Source organism: Pinus tabuliformis, chromosome 9 (genome assembly GCF_031772625.1).
Source record: "Pinus tabuliformis cultivar Carrire ecotype Pingquan chromosome 9, CPIR1, whole genome shotgun sequence".
Taxonomy (NCBI): domain Eukaryota; kingdom Viridiplantae; phylum Streptophyta; class Pinopsida; order Pinales; family Pinaceae; genus Pinus; species Pinus tabuliformis.
In genome coordinates, this window is record NC_142307.1 from 133,524,001 (window position 1) to 133,546,276 (window position 22,276).

Genomic DNA, 22,276 nt, shown 5'->3' on the forward strand with positions numbered 1-22,276 from the left:
AACATCAAAATTCATCCATGCAATCCAAACTCGTCCTCCAAAAGGGAATGTGAAATTCTCAAGTAGCTACAAAACCCAATTCAAGTGATGATGATGAAAATGAATCACCTCACTTCTATTTATACAATCATTAATGAGTTTGATTTGCCTAATTTTGCCTAATTGAGTCCCAAATAATAAAGTAATGTGCAATAATAACATCCTGCGGTGACAAGCCCACCAAGATAGCTCAATAACATAAGAATAAGCCTCTCAAGAGGGTAGAATGATCAATAAAATGAGTCGATGGGCTTTTGAGGAGGCCTAATGAAGTCCAGAGTGTGCCATGATGTGAGAATGGGCCTCAAACATAGTGGGCAAGGGGTTGGGCCCTTGTTTTTCAAGCAAATCCCTGTACTACCCCCAAATGAATGTGAAGGGCACAAGGACATCCTCATGGGTTTCCAAATGGATCAAAAATGACTATAAACCATCCGTAAGGGCCAAGATGATGACATAAGCCCTTTACAGGGAGACACACCCTCATCCAGGCCCTGGAACCTCTACCAAGTGTATGGTGCAAGTGTGGAGCCGGTTGGGCATGGTGAACCAAGTACATCATTCTCATCCGAAAGGTGGAAAACGAGCAATCAATGAGTGGTGTTGGAGATCCATGTAGTACTCTCTAATATGGTGGAGGCTTGTTACCGCTCAAACTAGAAGGGGTCCTAGGAGGGGATCCTAAAGGGGAAACTACTAGGCCAAGGGAAACATTGGAGTAATAGCCCACTGCCACCTCAGCTAAAGCTCCCTGCTCTTTACAGATTTTCACTGATGGGAGGAGAGCCGATATGAAGGGAATCACTAGATGAATAAGTCAATGAAGACATAAAGAGTGATTCCTAAGGGCCTATTCACAAGAGAGACTCAATCTCGTGGCTTGCTTACTTAAGAAGCAAGGTGTAAAGCTCTCTAAGAAGGGCCAAGGGTATTTCAAGGGGTAGGGTTTTGCAAATAGGGTTTGTGAAGGAGGGACATGGTCCAAGAGATCTCGTGAAAACTTGGATTCCAAGTGGTCTTTATGAAATTATCTTCAAAAGGTTGTGGGACTGCACGAGACCCAAGATTAGGTCAAGGGGGGGAGTTGATCAATCAAGGGTATGCTTCACCTAATTGAGGGGAAGAAGAGGATCAAACGAAGAATATTCAACAATCTTAATACAATGATCCCAATGACATCATTAGCTGAGGGAAACAAAGGGAAAGAAACAATCTCAGAGCTAGGGTTTAAGGTATCTTGAGATCCCACCATCGAAATGGCTTCAAATTTGGAGGGCTCCTAGGAGGCAGAACGACACAGTAGAGGCTAAGAGATTGAATTTTTTTGATGGGTAATTTGTGAGAAATGTGATGCCCTAAGTCCCCTATGGAGGTTAGGCCTAGAAGAAAGAGGGAGAGGTGATAAGATTATACTTTTTGGTGATCACTTATGGAGGACCAATGCCTAATCCTTTGGGAGAAATGGAGTCAAGATGATTCCAATGCTTGGAGTGATTTCACTTGGTCAAGGAGGCCTCTAGAACAATTTCGCATGGCAATTAGGGCATGGAGCAATTGCTTCAAGGTATTTATACTTCGATATGCAATATGTGATGACTTATCAAGATAAAATTTTAACAAAATATCTCTAGGAACATTCACTTATTCAAACATGGCCCATGACATCATGCAACACTAATAAAAGACAAATTTCCACAATTTCGGCATATTTCAGCGAATTTCAGCCTAGTATAGTGAAATTCCCCAGCAACATGCATGTGACATAAGAAAAATACAAAATAGCATTAAAAGAGCACATACATGTGAGAACAAGTATATCCAATCATCATCATATGCCAATATAGAAGCTCCAAGACAAAAACGAAGAGATCCAAACATCAAAATTCATTCATCCATCCAATTTCGTCCTCCAAAAAGAATAGCGAAAATCTCACAAGAGAGAATAATCCAATCCAAGTGATGATGAGAGAAATGAATCCCCTCTCATTTATTTATATACTTTCTAATGAGTTTGATTTAGCTAATTAGGCCTAATTTAGCCCCTAAATAAAATAATGTGCATAATAACAAAACTTTTGGTGACAAGCCCACCAAATAGCTCAATAATACATGAATAAGCCTCTCAAGAGGGTCGAATGATCATCAAATTGAGTCATTGGGCCTTTGAGGAGGCCTGATCAAGTTCAAGGGGTGCCATGACGAAGAAAAGGACTCCAAACATAGTGGTGCTCCCAAGTGGGTGTAGGGGCACAAGGACATCCTCATGGGTCTCCAAATGCATCAAAATTTCAAATATGTTTGTAGACCATTTGTAAGGGTTGGAGTGGTGACATAAACCATCCATCTGCAGCGAGAGGCATCCTGGAACATCTGCCAAGTGTGTGGTGCAACTATGGAGCTTGTTGGGCATGCTTGACCAGGTGCATCATCCTCATCCAAAAGGTGGAACACAAGCCATCAATGAACATTGTTGGGGATCCATGAAGTGGTACCTACTATGGTGGAGCTCCATGGCTATCAACGCTCACCCTACAAGTGTGTGGTGCAACTGTGGAGCTTGATGGGCATGGTTGACCAGGTGCATCATCCTCATCCAAAAGGTGGAACACCAGCCATCAATGAGCATTGTTGGGGATCCATGAAGTGGTACCTACTATGGTGGAGGTCCATGGCTATCAACGCTCACCCTACAAGTGCCAATGTGGCCCTCTGGAGGGCTAGGACCTTGTATAGGGAGACCAAGCCCTAAATGGAGACCCACTTGCAATCTTGCATAAGATCCAATGCGTCCCCTTGCCCTCCAGTACAACAAATCATTAGAATAATCAAGTAATTACGATTTATGGGATAAATGGAGCACTTCATGGCGGCATGCCCTTCCATAGTGGGCTTTGGCAAGTACAAATGTCTCCAAACTCAAAGGGGAGGTTAACCAGGGACCCTATTAGGTGGTTTCAACCTCTAAAGGGGGTGGCATGTCCATAGTACATCCTTTAAGAGGTAGTTGACAAATGATATGATGATGGGATGGAGTGGGGATCGAGGGAAACATCCAAACCACATGTTAAAGAACATTGGGTAGCTATAACAAGGGAAGCCCACACCTGGGTATATGAGTGTAGGAGGGAGAAAATCGTGGTACATGAGTTATCTCGGCCTTTGTTTTTCCTCCCTTCTTCATATGCCTTTTTCCTTTGATTAATTTTTTCTTCATAATTGCTCGGGGCTCTAAGGGATGGAGAGCATGATATGTAATATGTAGCAATGGATACCCCCTTGGGGTGGGGAAGTTCAACGCCCACCAAGGGTTGGGACAATCATGGGTTCCTTAATGATGGGGGGACTGCTCGGGGCTCTAAGGGATGGAGAGCATGATATGTAATATGTAGCAATGGATACCCCCTTGGGGTGGGGAAGTTCAACACCCACCAAGGGTTGGGACAATCATGGGTTCCTTAATGATGGGGGGGCTCATCTAAGGCCCTTAGAAACGGGGGTGATGGCCATTAAATAAGGGTTGGGGCTCATGTTCATCTTTTGCCTACGTGTTAAATGTGTATGTCTCGGCAATCTTTTGCATTTTGTGGTACATTTCATGTTGAGAGTGGCCAAATTATGCTTTTTATTTTCTTTTTAGCTGCATCGACCTCTGAGGAATCATTCCAAGCCTAACCCAAGGTGTGGACAAGGGGAGAGGGAGGCTAACCCGATATGGACCTAGTGGACACATGTGGACTTGGACAGCAAAAGAGATGAATGAGGCTCAAATGAGTGGAAAGGGAGTAATATAGGTGGTGTTGGGAAGCAAGACCATGCAACCAAAATCAGGATTTCTCATGTAGTGGCAACCCTAAAGCTAATGGTCAGTAAAGGAGATTCCACGGGACTAGGATTCAAGGGTAACCACAAAATCCCCCCACCAATTCATGCCCAAACCTAACCCACTTTTTCCGCTAAATCCCCCCACCATTTCATGCCCAAAGTTCCCATGACAAGTATGGAAAACTAATCAACTATACCAATGAAATGTTGAGAAATCTAGGGCATTAGCATTAGGGGATTTCTCTTCCATTAGTGACTGCTTGTGAATTCTTTTTACTTCTTTAGATTAGGATCCTCTTCAATTAGATTATTAGGTGTTTCTTCATCAAACAGTAACCAATGCATGAACATAAATAGACAAGCGACAACATGTAGGCATGAGCCAAGGCCAAAACCTCTCACTCTTTGAGAGGAAACCCCTCACAAACTCTTCTTATGGAGATTTTTTAATTGACGAATACCAAGACCGAGACCCTTGACCTATTCGCTGCTTCCAAGATCAAGAAACTAGCTCTCTTGACTGTCTTCTCCTTCCTCCTTTTAGCTCCTCTTACAAACTGAGATCATCTCCTTTTTGAGCATAACACACTTGAGATTGCATTGTACTATATCACTGTTTTGTCACCAAATTGTCTTTACTACAGCTTTAGCAAGACATTGTAATACTTCTCTTAATGGCAACTCTTTCACATTACCAACCGTGGCTTTTATACATCATTTAGTTGTGGAATAGATACCTTCATTCGAACTCCATCTTTCTATTGTAGCAATGAGACCTTCTACCCAGAGATCTGAACTTCATACTGCCCGAGACTACATAGAGACATATCCGAGCTTCTTGTGGAGATAAACCTTCGCTATCTCTTCTCTTTTGCCCAAACTGCACACTGTAATATGACACCCGAAAATGTTCCTTAGCACAGAGATCCGAACTCTGTATTTTCCATCGAAAATATCTGAGATTCGTGACTGCAACTATCACCAAAAATCTCAGAGTTGTCTGAATTCTAAATTGTGTTATGCGAAGTTCCTTGACCTGGTATATATAGTGGTTGGTCCTCCATAAATGAGCCGACATGTTCATCGAATAGGTGTGTCCCTTTAACTGTGAGCCGACATGAGTTTTGTGTTAATCTTGAAGCCGACATGAGGAAGAGAGCTAGTGCTTGTCATTGGAGAGTTGCTAGACAATCCTATTAACTCAAATACATTTGTTACACACCCAAGAAGGGCTCTTCATACATGACATAGACTCTTTGACTTTTAATGACCAATCCTAAGGCTCTCAATGGGAGCCATCTAAAAATAAAATCACTTGCTCATGAAAACCATGAAGCAAGCATCAAAAATAAATTTATTTTCTTCTTTTCATCATTTACAAAAATCATAATTACATACCATTATGAAGACCGAACCTAGTTACACTTTTCAACATGAAAAGCCATACCTTTGGGGTCGGAGGCCCACATTCAAACATACATTCATAACAGATGGGCAAGGGACCACATGGCTGGCTCAGGTGGCAAAGAAAATGGCACATCGAGCTATCTGGGGACTTCAAGGTGTTGTTAGTTGTCGGCTAAGGACCATCTAGGAGAAAAAAATTATCCTATATATACTACCCATAGGTGATGGGTAACAAGGCCCATGGCTCTTAACGCCCACCCTACAAGTGTCAATGCGGCCCTCTGGAGAGCCAAGACCCTGTATAGGGAGACCAAGCCCCAAATGGAGACCCACCTGCAATCCTGCATAAGATCCAATGCGTCCCCTTGCCCTCCAATACAACAAATCATCAAAATAATCAAGTAAAAGAGCTTACAAGTCATGGAATCAATGGGGCACTTCATGGTGGCATGCCCTTCCATAGTGGGCTTTGGCATGTACAAGTGTCTCCAAGCTCAATAAGGGGGTTAATCAAAGCCCCTATTGGGTGTATTCAACCTTTAAAGGGGGTGACAAGTCCATGGTACATCCATCAAGTAGTAGGTGGCAAACGATATAGTGATGGAACAGAGTGGGCATCAGGGGAATCATCCAGACCACATGTCATGGTACAAGGGTAGCTATAATAAGGGAAGCCCACACTTGGTTATATGAGTGTAGGAGGCAGCAAATCGTGGTACATGAGTTATCTCGACCTTTGTTTTTCCACCCTTCTTCCTATGCCTTTTTCCTTTGATATTTTTTTCTTCAAAACTACTCGAGGCTCCAGGGGATGAGAGCATGATGTGTTATATATAACAGTGGATACTCCCTTAAGGTGGGGCAATTCATCGCCCACCAGGGGTTAAGACAATCATGGGTTGCTTAATGATGGAGGGGGCTCATTTGAGGCCCATAAGAACCAGAGTGATGGCCATGCATAAGGGGTAGAGCTCATGTTTGGCTTTTGTCCACAAGCTAAATTTGGATGTCTCGACCATCTTTTGCATTTTGTGGTACATTCCCTGTTAAGAGTAGCCAGATTATGCTTTTTCTTTTCTTTTTAGCTACATCAACCTTAGCGGCATCGTTCCAAGCCCAACCCAAGTTCTGGACAAGGGAAGGGGGACGTTAAAACTTAAACCTATGTGGACCCAGTGGACACATGTGGACCCAGATGGGAAAAGAGATGAATGGGGCTAAAATTAGTGGAAGGTGTCGAGAAGCGTGACCATGCCACCAAAATCGAGATTTCCCATGTAGTGTCAACCCTAAAGCTAATGGCCAATAAAGGAGACCCCACGGGACTAGGATACAAGGCTAACCACAAAATCAGGCAGTGGAGACAAGAGTATAGACCTAGCCCCCTGAACCCCCCCCCACCAATCCATGCCCAAAAGTTCCCAAGACAAGTAAGGAAAATTACTCAACTACACCAATGAAAAGCCATACCTTCAGAGTCATGGGCCACATCTTTAAACATACAAATAATGAGTGCGCGAGGGACCATATGGTTGGCTCAAGTGGTAGAGATAATGGCACATCGAGCTATCTAGTGGCTGCAAGGGGCTACTAGCTGCCGGTTGAGAACCATCTAGGAGAAAAAGAAAAAAATCTCCTATACATACTACCCATAGGTGTTGGGTAACAAGTCCAAAACACGACAACCTACAAACTATATTGAATAACAATGATCAACATGATAAATCATCAAACCCATCCCCAAACAGAATTTGGTTGCCAAACCCACTGCAAACAACTCAGAAAGAATGTCGAACAAGCTCCTAGGTCCCTTCAATGTGCAGCCAAAGCAAATGGACTTGATCAGTCGCCGCTTCATATTGATCATCATGATTGTTGTTTAAGAAGGAATGGAATAGGCATGTTTCCTTGGCCTAGGTCTTGACACCAATACTCAAGAAGATAAGACTTCAGGAAGGAATATGGAAGGGTTGAATGGTCCTTCATTTTGGCCATGCTAAAGGCTCTGGCTATTGAAACTTGTAGGAATTTACAAGGTAAGTTCCTTACAGAGAACACCAAAGGACACCGCTCACAAACAGATCACAGATCAGTACACCAGTATTCTTGATGTGGTTAAAACCCTCAAAGAGGGAAACAGTCCACGGCCTGAGCCAACGCAGCCACTTCAGGCAATTTATTAATGTCAAAAAAAGAAAATTTACATAAGCTTCTCTCATGAACAGTCACCTTACAAATGACCCTCCATGCTCTTTAAATAGAGATCATGGACCAATCAGGTGTTAAGCCACAAATCAATTGTCGGTAATACCGAGGAGAGAATGAACCGTCAAATCACTTCATGTCTAGAACATATCGTGATTGTCGGAATGTAAGTTACAAAAGTACATAGTAAACAAACAAACTTTACCTAACTCTACACTAGACCAAGTTATACTTAACTATTTCCTATGTGTCGGAATATCCTAACATCCCCCCTTAAGAACAACTTGGGATAGGATTGAAGGATGTACAAATATGACACAATAGGAGAAGGGAGGCATTAGAGCCTATCCCCCCTTAGTGACAACTTCCTGAACTCAAACCATAAATCAAAGTTTAGTAAACTTCACCTCTGTGATAGCCTTTGTAAAGATGTATGCAACTTGATCATCGGTTGAACAATATTGCACTTCAAGAACATGGTCATGAATGAGCTTTCTGATGAAGTGCATGTGTAGTTCAATGTGTTTGTTTCACTGATGTTGGACTGGATCTTTGCATAGTTGAATGGCACTTTGATTATCACACCAAAGTGTAGTTGGACGCTGCTACTGAAATCCAAACTCTAACAGGATATGATGAAGCCACAGGAATTCCTTACTAGCTTCTACAGCACCACGATACTCTGCTTCTGTTGAAGAAAGAGAAATGGCACTTTGTTTCTTGCAAGCCCATGTAATACGTCCAAAACCAAGAGTGAAGACATAACCTGCAGTAGACTTCCGATCATCAAGGTCATCAGCCCAATCGGAATCAGTGAAACAAACCAATAGAGATGCTTCTACACTGTAATGAATCCCAAATTGAATTGTACCTCGAAGATAATGAAGTATTATTTTCGCTGCTTTCTAATGACTTTCATGTGGGTTTTGCATAAACCGAGCAATAAGGCCAACAGCACAGGAAAGGTCAGGACGGGTATGGGTCAGTTACAAAAGTTTTCCTACAAGCTGACGGTATAAGGTAGCATCAACTTCAGGGGAAGTACAAGTGACTGAAAGTTTGGCTCCAGACTAAAAGGGAGAAGGGGTTGGCTTACAATCTTCCATGTGAAAGTGGCGTAGAAGATCACATGCATACTTGGACTGGGAAAGGGAAATACCTTCCTTGGATTGCAAGACTTGAAGACCAAGAAAATAATGCAAGTGTCCTAAGTCTGTCATTTCAAATTGCTTATTAAGGTTGGACTTAAAATGCCTTATAAGGTTGGGATCACTACCAGTAAGGATAAGATCATCAACATAAAGAACAAGAATGATAAGAGACTTACCCACTTTCTTGGTGTAGACAGATTGTCAGAATGACACCTAGAAAATCCAGTATCTAAAAAAAATCTATCCATTTTGGCATACCAAGCCCAAGGGGCATGCTTGAGACCATAAAGGGATTTCTTAAGCTGACATACAAGGCTGGAGTCTATTTGTATAAAGCCAGAAGGTTGTTCCATATAGATTTCTTCATGCAAGTCCCCATGCAAGAAGGCGGATTTAACATCCATCTGATGGACTTCCCATTTGAAAGAGGCAGCAAGGGAAAGAACAAAGCGGATAGAGTTCATTTTGGCATCAGGGGAGAAGGTTTCAGTAGAGTCAATGCCTTCAACTTGCGAAAAACCCTTAACAACAAGACGAGCTTTATGTTTATCAACTTTTCCATCTGGTCCAAACTTGGTTTTGTAAACCCATTTACATCTAACAAGTTTTCATCCCTTTGGAAGAGGAACAAGATCCCATGTATCATTTGCCAATAACGAAGGATATTCTTCATTCATAGCTGCGTCCCAATCTGGATGGCCTGAAGCTTCTGCAAAGGTTTCAGGATCATAATTCGCTGAAGCTTGAGCCAATAAAGAAGAGGCTTTATCAAACTGAGAAAGTGTATGTCGTTGATCTGTAGGATCACCTGCAAGAGCACCTGCTGCATCCCGAGTAGCACGGACCCATTTTGGAAGCTGAGGAGCTAAAGGAGTATCTTGAGAAGGTGGAGGAGGAATGGCGTCCTCGCTATCATCATCTGAAGAAGAAATATTTTCAGAAGTAAAAGGGATAGAGAGAGGTGGCACATCCATCGAACTAGGCTCGTAGGCCACTATATTTTCAGCAAACTTTACATCTCTTCTAATGATAACATTTTTGGATTTAGGTGGAAAAAGTCTATATCCTTTGACATCTTCAGAATATCCAACAAAAATACATTTTTCACTCTTAGGTTCTAAGGGTTTATGTTTCTCATCGAGAATATGGGCCCATGCTTCACTTCCAAAAACATGAAAGTGACTTACTTCTGGTTTAATTGAGCTCCATGCTTCTTCTAGAGTGATATTCTTTAAAACCTTAGTAGGAATGTGATTTATTATGTAATTTGCACAGTTAATTACTTCTGCCCAAAAATTAAGAGTAAGTCCTTTAGATTGAAGCATACAATTAGCCATTTCCTTTAAGGTGTGATTCTTCCTTTCAGCTACACCATTTTGTTGTGGAGTATATGGAACAAAGTGTTGCATTTGAATTCCACGCTCAGTGCAAAAGTTGATGAATTTGTTGTTAACATATTCTCCGCCATTATCAGATCTTAGCTTAAGAATCTGATGTCCAGATTGTTTCTAAACAAAGGCCTTAAAGGCCAAGAACATGTTAAAGACTTCACTCTTGAGTTTTATGAAGTATACCCAAGTGTGTCTAGAGAAATCATCAATGAAAGTTAAGAAATACTCGTAGCTAGAGTGAAAAAACTAGAAGTGGACCACATAAATCACTGCGCACAAGCTATAAAGGGGACGAGGCATGCCAAGAGGCATGTTTTTCAAAACTATCCCGATGATGTTTCCCGAGTACACATCTAGAACAAACACCATATCTGCAAGATACCATAGGAAGACCTGTCGCCATATTTTCCTTACATAGATTTTGAAGGGAACGACAGTTTTAGTGACCAAATCGCTCATGCCAAAGTTTGCTCACTTCATCATTATGAGCAACAAATACCGAGGGAAGAGTTGATGAACCAAAGTTGTTAAACTTATACAACCTTGTAGAATCATCAACAATGCAAGTAGCTAAAATCTGTCTAGAATCTCTTAGGTCCTTAATTACAACATCATGAGGTGAAAATTCAACAGTTTTACCTTCACCTGAATGAGTTATCTGATATACAGATATAAGGTTGCAGGATAAAGTAGGAACACATAATACATCATTAAATTGACCATTGTCTAGATGAATAGTTCCAGTCCCTACAACACTAAGAGATCTATCATCACCAACATATATATTTTTGGTGTTACAATCATTTAAAGAAAAAAAACGTCTTTGTTTTTGGTCATGTGATAAGAAGCTCCAGAATCATGAAAATGAGAAGAAGAAGATACATTTAGTCCCTAACCAGACCGAGATGCTTGACAACCACATGCAGAAAGTGTTATTCCTAAAGATGAAGTTGAAGTTGAAGTTGAAGAGTGCTCCAAATGAATGTTATGCTTCTTCATTGTTGTTTCCAAGGCTTCCATCTTCTTAAAGTATTTGGATTCTAAGTGGCCATTTCGATTACAAAAGTTACAATGTCTATCAGTTTTCTTCCCTTTGTTTTTATTTGCCTTATCATTTTGTTGAATTGATTTTTCATTTTGAGACTAAAAGTGCTTAGGACCCTTGGTTGGTTTAGGACCATTCTTTTTAGGATGTTGCTTCTTAGAATTTTTTGAACTTGGTTGTTGCTGGGTGGCTAAGGCTTTCTTAAAAGAGTTTCCAAGATTAAGAAGACCAAGATGTAAGAGTTTTTCTTGTTCTCTTATTAAAGAATCACAAAAGGCGTCAAAAGAGGGGGACTTGTAGTCTTGTCCTTGAGAAATAAAGGCTTCTCTAGTAGAATGGAAGGTGGAAACAAACACAGAGTAGACTGGTCCCAACTTAGTAAAAATGGAATAGATAAGGCTACCATCTTCTTTCTTAACTTTAACACCTTCTAAGAGAAGTCTAAAGGTCTTGAACTTGGACAAAAAATCTTCAATGGAAGAAAAATTATTGGGGTCCAACGTAAGCAACTCATTTTCAAGTTGATGGGCTCTAATTTCATTTTTAATTCCAAAAACTTTATTGAGTTGTTTCATTGCTTCATCAGAGGTATCAAATTCTGCGATATGGAATCTAAGGTCTGGAGAAATAGACATCTCTATCAACCCACGTGCTTGATCTTGCCTATTTTCCCATTTGGCTTGTTTATCTTCATCTTTAGGTTTAGACTCTTGGCCTGAGGCTATTCTATAAAGACCTTTACTTCTAAGTAAATCCTCCATGTAGGACACCCATTGGAAGTAGTTGGTGCTGTCAAGAATAACTTGGCATGTACTTTCCATTTTAACTGAAACTGAAGTTGTAGATGTTGAAACTAAGTGTTCCAATGGAAAGATCTCGAAAAATTAAGCCGATTCAAAAAAATAGCTCTGAAAACGACTTCCAGATGAAGAAATTATGCCTTTTTGAATAAAAGTTGTTGAAGATGCCAACGAAGTACGTGAATGTTCGAAAGTGAATGATAATGTTATATTTTAAAAAAAATCTCCCCCCCCCCTCCTTTTTCCAAATTTAATCTAATTAGCTCACTTTAAAAAAGATTTTATGTGATCCACTTTTATAAATAAGTGAAAGTCACTTTTACAATGGTACTTTATGAGCCACCCACTAAATTGTAACTTAAATAAAAAATAAAGTGACTTTAGAATTATAAGTGACTCATTTTTTATAATGGGTGAAAACACTTTTACATAAACTAACTTTAAAACATAAGTTACATGTGTTTTTTGAAAAAGTAACTCAACAAAAAGAAAGGCTTGAACCGAAGACCTCTATTCTCATAAAGTAACTTTGGACCAAGTGAGCTAGTTTAAAAGGCTATTAATTTTTGGAAAAGAGGAAGGGGTTTTTTTTTGTTTAGTCACTGAAGCTTTAGAGTGTGTGCTTACTTGAAAAACTCTTTTTGCCTACAAAACAAAAAACCACACAACCAAACACGGACATGCAAAAAAAGAATCAAACCTTATGGCTTGAAGTTAGCTTTCGCCGAAAACTAAATATTTTCCTCAATATTTCTGATTTTTCGAGATCACACTACGGCGCGGCGGAAAAGAGCATACGCATGAGAAAAAACCTTCCTTTCTGTTTCTGATTTGCCTAGATCGCACAGAGTCACGGAGCAAAGAGCATATGCAGAAATGAAAAGTATAGATCCGGTAATAAATAACAGAGAGATAAATAACTAAAACTACAAATAAACACTGTATACCTCCAGATCTTAAAAATGACGTAGCTAGGGCTACGAGAAACCTTTTTGTGTGAAACGAAAGGGGTTCCTCACTGAAACAGATGCTCCTAAAACAATAGAGCAATCCTCTCAACCCGAAAGCAGTCAGAAACAATAGATCTAGGAAACAACAATTGGATGCAGTTGTATTGGCTTCGGATTTGGATCACCAACGGATGCAGCCCTTAAATAGCTTTGATACCATGTAGGAATTTACAGGGTAAGTACCTTAGATAGGACACCAAAGGACATCACTCACAAACAAATCACAAATCAGTACACCAGTATTTTTGACGTGGTTAAAACCCTCAAAGAGGGAAACAGTCCACAGCCTGAGCCAGCCACTTCAGGCAATTTATTAATGTAAAAAAAAAAAAAATTTACATAAGCTTCTCTCATGAACGATCACCTTACAAATTACCCTCCATGCTTTTTAAATAGAGATCATGGACCAATCGAGTGTTAAGCCACGGATCAAGAGTTGGTAATACCGTGGAGAGAATGAACCTTCAGATCACTTCATGTCTAGAACATATCATGACCATCGAATTGCAAGTTACAAAAGTACATAGTAAAGAAACAAACTTTACATAACTCTACATTAAGCCAAGTTATACTTAACTATTGTTGGCTTTGTTTGGGCCTGACTCAAGTTCAAAGTGATTTAGCCAAACAAATCCTGAACTACCGGCCCTTTCGGCAACAGTCCACGGAGTGCAAACTGAGGTCTCACCCAAGGTAGTATGAGAGGGTGTTGGAACCAAGTTTCCGCACCCTAGGGATGTCTTGATGGGGTATGGGAAGTTCGCGACCCGATCATATGTGCCCACGCTGCCCCGCGCAATTGTTTGACCTTCACGTAGTTTTGGTACAGGGGCGAAGAGGTACTGTCTAGATCCTTTACCCTCATTGTGTTATTATTATAGATCTGACTTAATTTTGTGGGTCCAGTAGTCTTAGCAATCATTCACATTCATAACAAGTGCGCGCAATCATAGACTGTAAAAAAATATAACAAAAGCATAAACATACAGATCTACGAACCAATGCACAATATTTCAGAATCAACTTAGCTTTTATTAAACTTTTGTTCAGTTACAATCCCAACTCTGCCCTGCACACTCAACTGCAGGGGTCCGCGCACACAGCTGCGAACTCTACCAGGCCTCTGCGCACTCAGTTGCAGAGCCTCTCTCTACTACTACGACCCAAGACTCAGACTTATAGACTTAAAGCGAATATCACACTCAAAAACCCATATCACTTAAGATCAATCCTCAAAAACTCTCCTCTACCCTTAGAGCCTCGCTCTTTTTATACATTCCCATGGTCCGCGGACCATGGGTAGGCCGACACATTCTATATTAAATTACAATATTTTTAGGGCAGACTACCCTAGACTCTCGCGCTCCACGCCCGCATTTTGCGGGGTCTTTACATTACATTGACCCAAAACTAGGCTTTAAGCCCCAAAAATCCGCTATGGGGGGATCCGCTGCCCAACAAGCCCCCAACACAATCATCGTGACTCGTCCCTAGTCACTCGGCTAGTGCGGTGATCTTTGCGCGAATCTCGACAATCTTCCTTAGCTCGACCCTGTGTTCTATCACAGACCTTATTACTTGCTCTAAACATCGAGTTGATAATTAAATAAGCCACATGAGTGGCATATATATACTAGACTAGGGCCGACTTGTCCTCTAACTGTCACCTTAAAATTTGGAATGGTTGACCTTTATGATAGGGCTGACTTGAGGCCGACTTTAGTTTACACATGTATATATTAATAAATTAATTTCTCTTCGACCATGAAGAGTTAGGAGGCGTGCACGCTATCACCAAAAAGGTCTTTCAATGGACTATCTGTTTATGAAGTTTACCCTTCCATCTCGACTGTCATTGACATCAATAACAACCTTTTTCAACAATGTTGTAGAAATTCCTCAACATGGACAATTGCCAAAGAAGGATCACCATCAAACTATGGGCAATTTTTGAAGCAACTTGGAGTAAGATGATTTGGATATCCTAGAATATTTTGAACATCCAAAACAGGGTATAACTCATGCAACTCCCACTGGGCCATTCACTATCCATATAACTTTTACAATACAAAATTGTGGAGTCGCCAGATGAGTGGATTAGAATAGGCTTTGAGATATACTCATCAATGAAAAAGTTGAAGTATAGGCTTCAGATGTCTAGGAGGACTCAACTCCTCCCCAATAAAAATGCCAAATTTTGGAATGAGGTAGACCCATTGTCTTACATATTTGGAAGAACTGAATTGCCTAAGTCATGTAAAGCAGTTCTTCCAACATGTAATCTCCTCACATTCCATCAAATTGTCAAAACTTATGCCACACTGGTGGGAGCAAAACACTGGAAGAAGACCTCAAGGCTAGTGAAAAGCAAATTACCATGATATCCCTCATGCAAGTTATGGGGTAACACTACCAAAGTTAAGCCGAGAATATAATATTTCCACTGGCCATTGTAAAGATCATGTCATGAAAAATAATAATATATATTTTGTTTTAATTGTTTCCCTGCAAATCGAGGGGTAAGAACTCCTAGCACACAACCTCCACAAACTTGGACCAAGTAGGAATGGAGCCACCTTCTCAACGAATTGTCCCATTGAGTGTCTCCCACTCAAAGCTGGAAGAGGACATCTTCAGTGTCACAAACAAGATTTCTTCTTCACAATTGAAGTGATTAACAAATATGCCTCTAATTGTGCAGCCAACTATCCCAATACCTGTTGTCCCATTGAGTGTCTCCCACTCAAAGCTGAAAGAGGACATCTTCAGTGTCACAAACGAGATTTCTTCTTCACAAGTGAAGTGATTAACAAATATGCCTCTAATTGTGCAGCCAACTATCCCAATACCTTGGCATCAATCTTACCTTGAAAAATGAGGATATCCAAATTGACATGTACTTTGAATGAGTTCATAAAGTGTTTGGATCACATAAATTATTTTGTATGTTATAACCATGGTTCATGTTTCTCATGAGACAATAGTTTTGTGTCTCATTTTTCATATTGAGTCATATATGTATTATGAACACCTCTCTCTCTCTCTCTCTCTCCGCAACCCTGGTAAAATTGTGTGTGTACATATTTTTATAAAAAGAAAGGGCACAAACATCAACTAACTGCCAGGTAGTGGTCAACTGGACATCTAAATCCATAGCAGAAATATAGGTAGAAGGTTGCAAGCTAAATCTAAATCTACGACTTGTTCATGTCAGTGAAAGTTTGAAACCAACCACTTTTCATCTTGATTCTATATTTTCAAAATAACCATTTAAGAAACCTTAGTTTTTACAAACCATCTACAAACTGCACCTGTTTTATTCATCAAATCGATATGACATTTAGGTCCTAGGACTTATGAGAGCCTTGACAAGCATATACGAGAGGTGGCTGGAGTATATTTGGTAGTGGAAGAAAAGTTTAAAAAACCGTAAACAAATTATGCTCATACTGTTTGGTGATGAAAAACAAGCTTTTTAAATGTTATTTTAAAACTTTCTAAATTAAGAAACCAACTCCAACAAACATCCAGCCTTTAAAATATAGAGCTCATTCGGGGAACAAAATTTTAGATCTGATAGGTATAAGAATTTGAATGGAAGTCCATCAGCCAATTAATCCAAACAGCACATTTCTAGAACTTACAATTTGTGTGGAGCCAAGCTGCACAACACCATGTGGCATTACAGCAACAACAGCAATCGTCTGCATACAGAGAAATTTCTCAGTTTTCAACATGAAGCACTTTACAATGTGCACCATTCAAATAAAAATTCAACAGCCATTATTGACATAAGCAGAACTATGAAAGTTCCCAATAATTAAACTCAAGCATCACCACTAAAGAAGATAAAACCCTAACTGCTAAAATTTGAAATAAAACCCACCTTGATTCCCGCAGAAAATTGGTTCTGCCATCCTATGGGATACTGCGATTACAATAGACACGTCATTACTAACCAATGTTATTATTGACAATAAAAAATGTAGTTTCTATATGCACAGAATAACCACAAAATTTCTCACTTGCAACTGTTTTCAGAACAGTGAGCTTGTATTCTTAAGTATAGAAAACAAAAGGGAATCGATCACTGTTGTAGGGTCTTAAATCAACAAATGGACAAATAATTTCTTACATGTAAAAATTGCAGAGATGGAGAGAACAGGTGTGGTCCCTTAGAGGACAATTAATTGGGAGACAGCTTTGAAGTCTTCAAAAATAAATACAAATTTAAAGAGAGCACTAAATGAGCTCAAACAAATCATCTCTTGAAACCACCATACAATATGAGATATCTTTGCTAATGTGAGCTTACAAACCAGCAAACTTCATTGGACATGGTGTAGTTACTAGTAGCTCTATGATCATAAACATAAATAGCTGCAACCTGTCGCAATCTTCAAAACCATAACCTACTTTTAGCAATCGAGCCATGTTGTTGGTAACAAAGCAGAACTTGTGTTTTAATAGTTTACCTCAAGATTTTTATTTTCATAAACTGACACTGTAGAATGTGCTTCATTAGTGCAGTTCCTCTCTCCAAAGACCCATTGATGCTTACCAGTAAATGCCACATGTCCAATAATGCTGCATTAAATAAAGAATGGGCCACAATTAGCATCTGCCCAATGAAGCTAGAGAGACTATGCAACTGAGGCCAGAACTTAGAATGGATCTCATGCAAGTTCATATTCATATTACAGCTTCAGCAAATGACACAGTTGTTATGAAACAAAAGCTTCAATTACTCAATTAAAATGACAGTAGCAATCTTACTGCAGCAAAATTGCAAAGCAAAACATGAAAAGACTAATTTATGCATGCAAACTGGGCTTATCCTTGACAGACTTGAGGTAAAATAAACTGGAAACATTCTGTCTTTGATATATAAAACAATGCTGCTTGTGCTTTTCTAGAATTTTCCAACTGTTTATACAAAAAAGAACCTAATCATAGCTGACTAGTAGCATAACAAGTTTACTCCACATAGACACAACACCATCTTAGTTAGCCAGCACAGTCATATTTCAAAATCACATGCACCTTATCCATTCAACTGACAACCAAAACTTTGGCAAAAAAATATAATATTTCATTCATGCAGGCAAAATGGAAAGACACCCCTGCTCACCCCCACCCTCCCTGAACCTAAAAAGGCCACCTTCATCTAATATTTGATTCAACGTAACTATTTGTGTCCCCTTTAGTGGAAGGTCGGAGACACTAAAACACCATTTCTGGTTGTCAAAAGGCCAAATTTGAGGTGGTTTCTTCTATGGTCAATAATTCAATTCTCCCCAACCTCCTTCCTTGGAAGTTGTCCATTTAGGGCAACAAACAACATTGGATGCATAAAATTGAAATTTTAGGTTGTATTTGGAAGTGTCACAATGAAATTGTGCTTATAAACAGGGAAGTTGTATTAAACTTTTTCATGGACTGACAAAGTGGCAATGCTAAATAAATTGTCATTGCAGATCCAGGATCTAGTTAGTGTTGACGAACATAAACCACTTTCACCAGCTATTAGAGTTTTGGGGAGGAGATACATGCATAATAAGTTGGATCCCGCCAGACCTTTCTCCAGCTTGAACTCCAAATCCATCCTAAAAATAACGGTAGGGCCCTACCCAAAGCCCTAGGGTACTTAGTCCCATAACAGAATTGGCGACACTCCACTGGGGATAACAATCTTGTTATTCCTAGTTTGGGTTGTTCTGTGTCAATCAGGGCTCAGTTCTTGGTTTGCTTGTTGTGACAGTATTGTTTGATCCAGTAGAATCTCAAACCGTAAGTCTGATCTTTTTGATCTGGCTTTATTTTTTATTTTTCTTGCAAAGCTTTGTATACGCACTATCGTCTGTTTACAGTAGCATACACACGCTTGTTTCTGTGAAGTGAACCCACGTATACGCAAGTTTCCTTTATCAGAAGCACGTGTACACGCCTCTGTGCTTGAACACAGTAGCTTTTACGCATTGTTTTTTCAAATCTCTCTGCCCAGAAAGATTTGTTTCTTGGACTGTTTGGTCTCTGAGTGGTCAATTTCTGTCTTTAGAATTTTATTATTCAGTAAACTTACTGTTTTGAATTCTCTTCCGCTTTGAAAAGTTTTGGCCTAAGTTTGCTTTTGAGTGAGTTTTATGATTTGTGTTTTGGCACACGGGACTTCTTGCTGAGGTTCTTGATTGTTCTGGTCCTCCAGAACAGCAGATTGTTTTCAATCTTAGTGTCAAGCTCGATTATTGGTCTACTTGCTTTGCTTTCCATCATTTCGTGGCCTTACACCTTTTCTTGCTTTTTGAAAGTTTCTTTTTGACAAATTTGAAAGTGTTTCTTTCCTGATTTCTTAGTTAGTTTGTCAAAGCTCTTTGCTGCCTTTTGGGTCGTTTAGTACAAGTTGAAGTTTTTTTTGTTCAAGTTTTCATTCGTTGTCGAATTTGTGACTTGCAAAGTTTCCTTGTGCTCTTCTTTCGGTCTTTGAGTCTTTGGTGGCATTTAGAGTGCTTTCGAAAGGTTGTTTTCATTGCTTCTTGAAAAAGAAAGGTTCTTAAAAAACATTGTTTTTGTCTTCTTTTTCCAAGTTTGATTTTGGTTTCTTTTGATTTTTTGAAAGTGAATTGTGATCTTTTTGGATTTGTCCTTCTTGTTTGGAAAAGATTTTGTATTCAAAATTTGTATTCTTTTCAAACACTTAAGTTGGCTTATTAATAAGTTATAAACAATTGCTTTCGTTCTTTTTAGAGTAATCTAGGATCTTGCATCTTCATGTACACCTTGCATTAGGGTAGTTTTGCATTATTAAAGCATCAATAGCCTTTTTAGTTTTTGTGAGTGTGAAGTGTGCTTTATGAAAAGAAAAGAAAAAGTTTTTGCTTTATAGATGTTTCATAGAACCCAAGTAGAAATTTCTTTTCATCGAAGAACAAACGTGCATTCATATAAATTAGTTTTTCATTAATTTCTTTTGCGTCATACAAACACCATTGGTTTCATTTCCATTTATCCCTTTGACTTAAAAGAACAGCCATTTAAAATCAAGCACTTGATAAAATAAACTAAAACTTTTTGTATTGTCATCAGAATACACCAACAAGTTTAAGTTTATTTAGGGCCTTGGATTAGGCGAGAGGAGAGTAAACTCTCCAAGGCCGCTCTAAATTGTAAAACATAGAAGTCTGATTAAAAAGCGAAATCCAATAGCATTAGGGAGACTGGGAAAGCTTCGTGACTGAGAGTTAAGCACGAGGGTTCGTGAATATAAGGACGAGAGATACCCCCTCTCTTACTCGTCAGATCCTACCTCACGACTGTTTCACCTGGCTTCTAATACGAGTTGGTGTCCATAGTTGCCTATCCTAGGGATCCACACAGGTGGCTGCGGAGGAGAATCCCATGGCACCTGAGGTTAACATTGCATCACGTTCAGCAGTACTTCTAGAGGGCACCCTTGCGAAGCTTAGGGGCTTGCACCGGCAAATGCTGTTGCCTGGAGGTCAGCGTAACTACCTCTGATACCTTCGCTAGTAGGCCTGGGGCGTAATTACCCCAGTCTATTTTTGAAAGGCCCTTATTATTAAATTTCTTGTATTTTGGTGTCCAGTCCTAATCACCCGAAGCAGAAATACTTGGAAGTTGTTTGGTTGCTAATATCTTTAGGAATATTTTAGTGAGTGTTCTATACTCCTAGTCAGCCTAGCTTTTAATTTTCTTGAGTCTTTAAGTAGATTTTATAAAAAAAATAATTCGAAGTGGTTGACTGACCATCTCGACAGTCTCAGAGACTTCGTGGGCTTTCACCTACGAGTCCAAAGCCTTCTCCTAGAAGGCGCTTTTAATTTTCTTGAGTCTTTAAGTAGATTTTATAAAAAAAATAATTCAAAGTGGTTGACTGACCCTCTCGACAGTCTCAGAGACTTCGTGGGCTTTCACCTACGAGTCCAAAGCCTTCTCCTAGAAGGCGTAGGCTACAAGTCCAAAGCCTTCTCCTAGAAGGCGTAGGAGTGATTCTACCAGTGGTTTCCAACCAGTGGCAACAGGCACATCAGAGATTGATCCTCCGCTTGGGGGCATTAGTTCACAAGATAGACCTAGTCCTAGCACAGAGTTAGAGAGAAACCCACCAGTTCTTTCTCGAGTACTCTTCCAGTTGGAAGATAGTATTGAATTAGAAGAGCTTTCAGAGTCGATTGCGGCTCCGAATTCTCCTCTTTCTCCTGATCATCCAGACGTTTTGTTATACGTTGGAACTCCGACTCACAGGCCTTCAAGCCAACCTGTCTTCATATCTCAAACTAAACAATGATGCCATCTCCACAAATCAACCGTGGCCACAAAACCCAGCTGCAAAATTTAATGAAATAATTTTGTTGCTGCAAAAAGGAAAACTCGTTGCTGCAAACCCTTGTGACCTTAGATCTCTCTTTCAGAGTCTTCTAGATAGCTCTAATACCATGTTAAATTTCTAATACTAGCCAAATTTATTTACTCACAGCAAATTAATTTATCCCCGACAGTTTAGTTATCTGCCCACATAGATATTGATTTGCAAAAAAATAAAATCACTAGTATTTCTAACTTCTAGAATCAAAAATATGCAGCGTAAATAAACCAAAGAGATCAATCACACATTGCAAAATTAATTAACCCCGAATCAATTCTCTATCATTTCATTATCTGGAAAATCTGGATTTTCCGACCCACACAAATAGAAGGAAAAATACAAAACTAGAACCTACAACTCAACTCCCTCAGAATGAATTCGACCCGGGTAAATCGGCCCTAAGGAAATCTACCTCCAGTTGAAGTCAGCCTGAAGAACTCAGCCTCCAGCCACTCGATCCGCGCCCTCCAACAACTCAATCTGTGCCTTGCCACTTATGGGCACTAGAAAAACCCTAACACTCGAACAACTCGGCCTCCTCCAGACAAATACAATCTCCCTCCAACAACTCAACCCTGCAATCTCCTCCTAGTTGGCCTCCTTGGATTTGCACGAACCCGCTCGCACTTCCCCTTACATACGCACTGGTCCACTAAGCCACACGCACTGCAAAGAAAATCGCTATATCTAAATGATAACTCAATCGCACAAATTGTGCTCTTCTTCTTGTATCTTCACCTCCTCACTAGGCTCCCTATATCATCTTCATTTAGTCCAATCCCTAATCCCAATCTCCCTTCTAGTACCATCTTGGAGATCAACAGTTGAGATTGTTTCTAAGTCACTTAAATAATTAAATTACTTAACCTTAGAAAATAACTCAATAGTCCACAATAATTAATTTACTTTAATTATTGTACTTTTCCTAAGTTAAACTAAGTTGTTGATTTTTTGTGTAGCATCGAGCGATATTCCCACAATACCAAAAGGCCACCCAAGTCAGCCAAAGAAAATTATCGAAAT

General features: G+C 39.8%; 1 protein-coding gene across 3 annotated transcripts in view; it reads right to left on the reverse strand.

The window, feature by feature from the left end:
- LOC149147459 (transcription factor EMB1444-like) overlaps nt 1–22,276 on the reverse strand; it is a 64,170-nt gene that overhangs the window by 30,052 nt on the left and 11,842 nt on the right. For all 3 annotated transcript variants that reach the window (XM_089438105.1, XM_089438104.1, XM_089438103.1), the window contains 3 exons: nt 17,346–17,457; nt 16,757–16,798; nt 16,515–16,574 (listed from right to left, as the gene is read on the reverse strand). In XM_089438105.1, the coding sequence (XP_089294231.1) occupies nt 16,515–16,574; nt 16,757–16,798; nt 17,346–17,457 (214 nt within the window). The remainder of the gene's footprint in view (nt 1–16,514; nt 16,575–16,756; nt 16,799–17,345; nt 17,458–22,276) is intronic.